Source organism: Fonticula alba (genome assembly GCF_000388065.1).
Source record: "Fonticula alba strain ATCC 38817 unplaced genomic scaffold supercont2.5, whole genome shotgun sequence".
NCBI lineage: Eukaryota > Rotosphaerida > Fonticulaceae > Fonticula > Fonticula alba.
Genome location: NW_009242975.1, coordinates 1,837,653 through 1,842,961, shown reverse-complemented (window position 1 = coordinate 1,842,961; position 5,309 = coordinate 1,837,653). Strand labels below are relative to the sequence as shown.

Genomic DNA, 5,309 nt, shown 5'->3' with positions numbered 1-5,309 from the left:
CCCCCCCCGCGGTCCCCCTCGAGCTTCATCCCTTGCCCCTCCCCGCCTGATCCTCTCCGGCCTTCGCTGCCGCCGCCGCCGCCGCCGCCGCCGCCTCTGCCAGCATGTCCCACAAGCACAAGACCGAGGCCAAGACGGTCTCGGAGCGCATGAAGTTCCATGGGCTGAAGAAGCTAAAGTGGTGGTGCCAGCTGTGCGAGAAGCAGTGCTACAGCGACTATGGCTTTGAGGACCACTCCCGAAGCGAGGGCCACAGCCGGATGGTGATGCTCTTCCAGCAAAACCCCTCCAAGTACATCCAGCGCTTCAGCGACGAGTTCCAGGAGTCCTTCATCGACATCCTGCGGACGCGGTGCGTGTGCCCCCACTCCCCTTCCCCCTGGGCCGGAGGGGCCTTCCTATTGGGCTGGCCCCCCTTCCCGGCCTGCCTGCCCCGTGGCTGACTTACGTTCCTTCCCACCCCCCTTGGCTCCTCCCCTCGCGGGATCCCGGCAAACCAGCTACGGCACCAACCGTGTCAATGCCAACCGCGTGTACCAGGAGTTCATTGCCTCCGACAAGAAGCATGTGCACATGAATGCCACCCGCTGGACTACCCTGTCGGACTTTTGCCAGTATCTCGGCCGGGAGGCCGTGTGCCGGGTGGAGCCTGGCGACGAGAACGAGCCCCACGGGACTTGGTACCTGGAGTGGATTGACCGGGATCCGCTGCGCATGCGCCTGGAGAAGGAGGCCGAAATGCACGCCCAGCGCCGAGCCCAGGCCGAGTCCAACCGCCGGCGGGATGCGCTGGCCGCGGCCGAGCGGGCCCGGCAGGCCGCCATCCAGGCCGCCATCGACGCTGGCCAGGACCCGGCCGAGTTGGAAGTCCGGCCGACTGACCTGGCCTGGACCGACGAGCACCAGGAGGCCCTGGCATCGCAGCTGCAGCTGGGCACCGAGGCCCCGGCCGAGGATGCGGCCGCGACGGTCGCCGATGCGGCCGCCTCCGGCCGGGCTCGCCGGGCCTTGCTCCACAGCGACAGCGAGGACGATGGCCCGGAGGAGGAGGACGATCGGGACCCCTACGGCCTCGATGGCCCGGGGGACTTGGCTGCCGCGTCGGCTTTCTCCTCGGGGCCGGGGTTCGTTGCCGCCCCATTGCCCCGGGGCCCGGGCTCCGGCCACGACCGGAGCCTCGACCGCGGTCGGAGCACTGGGCGTGGCCCGGAACTCGACCGCGGCCGGAGGCCCGACCGTGACCGAGACCTCGGCCGCCATCCGGACTTTGACCGCCGTGGCCGGAGCCCCGACCGCCGTGGCCGGAGTCCCGACCGCCGTGGCCGGAGCCCTGATCGCCGTGGCCGGAGTCCCGACCGCCGTGGCCGGAGCCCCGACCGCCGTGGCCGGAGCCCCGACCGCCGTGGCCGGAGCCCCGACCGCCGTGGCCGGAGCCCTGACCGCCGTGGCCGGAGCCCCGACCGCCGTGGCCAGAGCCCCGACCGCCGTGGCCGGAGCCCCGACCGCCGTGGCCGGAGTCCCGACCGCCGTGGCCGGAGCCCCGACCGCCGTGGTCGGAGTCCCGACCGTCGCGACCGGACTCTCGCCCATCGCAGCCGCAGCCCGGATCGCCGTCGCAGCCGCAGCCCGGATCGCCGTCGCAGCCGCAGCCCGGATCGCCGTCGTAGCCGCAGCCCGGATCATCGCCGCCGCGATCGTAGTGCCGATCGCCAGAGGAGCCCTGCTGGCCGCGGCCGAAGCCTCGAGCGCCATCGCAGCCGCAGTCCGGATCATCGCCGCCGGGACCGGAGCCCTGGTCGCCGGGACCGCATCTTCGAACACGACCGGCAAGCCGGCGGCCTGGGCACTGCCAGCATCTATCCGGCCGGCTTGCCGGCTGATGCTTGGCTGGCGCCGGGGCTGCTGGTGTCGGTCCGGCCCGATGTGGCCGAGCTGCCGAAGCACCTCCAGGGAGCGCGGGGTCGCGTGGTCGAGGTGTTTGACCAGTTCGGCGCCGTGTTGGAGACTCTGCCCGCCGAGGGTGCCAGCGGCCGGCCCACCATCTTGCGGCTGGACCAGGACGACCTGCGGCCAGCTCGGCCGGGGCCGGACACCCGCCGGGCCGCGGTGCTGGCTGGACCGCACCGTGGTGTCGTGGCCCGGATCGAGCGTGTCACCGGAGACACGGCCGCCATTCTCTTGCCTGGCACGGGCGAGGTCGCGCCGGTGACCGTGCCCCTGACCGCCCTGTGTCGGCTGGCGTAGACTCGGCCCGCCGTGAGCACGGAAAAAAAAATACACCAAGATCTCGAAGTCCTTCCCGGCTCCGGGCGCCGGCAGCGGCACCGCCGGCAGCAGCAGCAGCAGCAGCGGTGGTGACGACAGCCGGCAGTGGTGCGGGGTCGGGACCCGGCACGTTAGCTGGGCCGCGGCAGGAGCGAAATGAACACAGATCGAGACGCCGGGCTCAGCTTTCCCGGCGGTCGCGCGCGGAAAAGGCCGGCAACCAGCAGAGGGCCGAGTGCGGCGTCCGGGCGGTCTCTAACCGGCGAGGGTCACGTGACGATGCGGTGTCCCACCGCTCTGGTTGGGGCGCGGAGGGGCTGGTGATGCGCCAGGCGTCGGGGCCGGGGGGCGGGGGGGGGGGGGGGGGGGGGGGGGGGGCTGGCGGTCACTCTGCCACATCCCCGGACGCGCGCATATTACTACCGCGCACGCCGAGACATGCGCCTCCCTGCGCAGGGAAATGCGTCTGTGGAGACGGCGAGACATTCATCCACGCAGGCTGGGCGGTGCCGGCCGTTTGCCGGGGTCATTCGAGCGAGGGTGCTCCCCGTTGGACGGCGGGGAAGAAGAAAAGAAAACAATAACAGAGCGCCAGCCCGGGCCGCGGGCACTGGGTTCCCCCGGGTGAAGTGTGGGCCGTCCGGGAGACTTGCCGCCGGCGAGGGCCTGCATGTTTGGGGGATATTTTCTCCTGCCAGGCGCCCGGGCGGCGCGCATGCGTGCGCTCACCCGGCCCTTCCCCCCCTGTGTGTCCCCTGGCCGGAGCATCTCCCGGCTAAGGGTTAGCGGCTGGTCGCTCCTTGAGGCGCCCCCCCCCCCCCGAGGGGGGCTTTCTCGGGGTCCGTACACACGGGGGGGGGCAAGAAAGGCTGATGGCCGGGGCGGGACGGTGTGGCATCCTTTCCTCCCTCTGTGGCTCGGTCTCACCCCGTCCCTTGGGGAGGGGGGAGGGATCCTCACCGGCGGCTTTAGAGTGGCTCACAGGCTCGTGCATGTTAGCCGGTCGTTGGTTGCCGCCACCCGTGCAGTCTGGATGGGAGCGGTCCGGGGGGGGACGGGGGATGAGCCAGCCCGATTGCCAGCCGCGGCCGCGGAAAAGAGAACCGCCCCGATATAGCGCGGCGTGCTCATCTGACGGCTCCGGCGGCGGAAACATCAACCACCACGGGGCCGGGCGCGGTCCAGCTCCCCGGGCCAATGGCACCGGCTTTTTTTAATTTAAATCCCCCCTCCCCATCCTCTAGTGGCGCCAGTTGTTCCACAGCCGGTGCCCGGAGGGGGGTGTGCCACGGCAGGGCGAACTCCGGCCCGTCCGCCCTGCGGCCCGAGCGCCGTCCCGAGCCGGGACACCGACATGCATTCACGCCAGCCGCCTGCTTGGCGCCCGGTTGCCCACGCCCTTGGCCGCTCCCAAGGAACGCAAACGCTCCCGCCCCCGCGCCCGCGTCCGCGCCCGCCCCCGGGCAGGGGGCCCCCGGGCCGTTGCCGCTCGACCGCCTGTTTTCCACCGGGCCTCTTTTGCCCCTCGGCGGGGCGCCCAGGGGTTGGGCTTTTGCGCCGCCATGTCCGGCTGGGGCTCCGCCCCCGGCCGGCGCGGCCCGGACACCCGCGCACAGTCCCCTCCCCCTCCCCCTCCCCGCTCCCTGCTCGTCTCTTCCTCCCTCCCTCTCTCTCTCTCCCTCTCTCTCTCTCTCGCGCCCCCCCCTCTTCCCGCCTCCTTTCCCCCTATCCCCGTGCACAATGTCCTTCAATATGGCGAAGACCCGCGGCCCGGCCGCCCCCACTGGCCCGCGCGCCACCGGCCCCGGCCACAAGAACGACCAGCTCGGGAAGCTGCGCACTCAGCTGAAGGACATCGAGGACCAGATCTTGTCCCTTCTGGTTTTGTTCGTTTGTTCCGCCCCCCCCCCCCCCCCCCCCCCCCTCCGGCAGCCTCCCCCTGTCCGGTGTTACCCGCCATTCCGGCCTGAGTGTCCACGCGCCTCGCTCCACGCCCTCTCCTTTCTTCCCCTCCCCCTTCTTCCCCTCCCCCTGACTCGTCTCTCTCCCTCCCCCCTTCCCTCCTCCCGCCTCGCCATGCCCGCAGGAGGACATCAGGAAGGCCCTCGACACCTCGGACGATGTTTTCCGTGAGTCTCGCTCGCAGCTGGACGAGCTGCACAAGGCCCTGAGCCAGGCCCAGGCTCGTGAGGCTGCCTTCAACAGCACCTCCACCCATGGCCCTCTGGTCGCCTACCGGCAGCTGGTCCGCACTCACAGCCCGCCGCCCGCGCTCTGACCTGCTTGCTGGTCCTCTTGGCCAGCCACGCCCGTCTCGCCTCTTGCTGACTCTCTTCCTTTGTCTCTCTCTCTCTCTCTCCCTCCCTCCCTCTCTTGTACACCCGTATGCGCACACAGGAGAGCAAGATTGCCAACTTCAAGCTCCCTGGCAAGTTCCGCAACCTCGCCGAGATTGAGCAGCGCATTGCCGTCGTCACCGATGTCATCAACGGCTCCACCGATCCCACTCGGCCGCACATCTCCCTGGTCAAGCTGCAGCAGCACCGCGACGAGCTGCAGCAGCTCAACCGCCAGGTGGTCTCCTACCGCAACTACAACGCCCTTGTTCAGGAGTGCCAGAAGCTGAAGGTGCGCGTCGACATCCCCTCCCCTCCCCTCCCCTCCCCCCGGCGGCCACGCCCGCTGACCTGGCCGCCACGCGCTCACGCACGCACGCACGCACGCACATGCGCGCGCATACCCCCCCTGTCGGACCTGCCATGCAGCCCACCGTCACCGCCGACCTCAAGGCCCACGAGGCCGCCCGCCAGGAGGTGGAGAAGGCTCGCGCCGCCGTGGACAAGTATTCCAGCAGCATGACCGCGAAGGTCTCCTCCTCGACTTACGGTACGCCTGTGTCACTGACTTCCCTTGTCGCGCTTGGGGGCCGGATCCTGACGTGCGCCCCCCCCCCCCCCCCCCCCCCCCCCCCCCCCGGGCCCCGCCCCCCCCCCCCCCCCCCCCCCCCCAGGAGATGCACAAGCAGCGGTCCTCCATGCAGGAGG

The 5,309-nt window shown here is 71.0% G+C and overlaps 2 protein-coding genes across 2 annotated transcripts in view; both read left to right on the top strand.

Moving 5' to 3' along the window:
* Window positions 1-104: 104 nt before the first annotated feature.
* H696_03569 (hypothetical protein) lies at window positions 105-2,292 on the top strand (the record flags this gene model as incomplete). Its single annotated transcript, XM_009497438.1, has 2 exons — window positions 105-352; window positions 501-2,292. 2 exons carry the CDS (start codon window positions 105-107, stop codon window positions 2,242-2,244), a joined length of 1,992 nt encoding a protein of 663 aa, XP_009495713.1. The 3' UTR covers window positions 2,245-2,292.
* Window positions 2,293-4,005: 1,713 nt separating this feature from the next.
* H696_03568 (hypothetical protein) overlaps window positions 4,006-5,309 on the top strand; it is a gene marked incomplete at both ends in the record, with an annotated part of 2,828 nt that continues 1,524 nt past the window's right edge. The window contains 4 exons of the mRNA XM_009497437.1: window positions 4,006-4,155; window positions 4,352-4,510; window positions 4,663-4,893; window positions 5,031-5,203. Coding sequence (XP_009495712.1) covers window positions 4,006-4,155; window positions 4,352-4,510; window positions 4,663-4,893; window positions 5,031-5,203 — 713 coding nt within the window. The remainder of the gene's footprint in view (window positions 4,156-4,351; window positions 4,511-4,662; window positions 4,894-5,030; window positions 5,204-5,309) is intronic.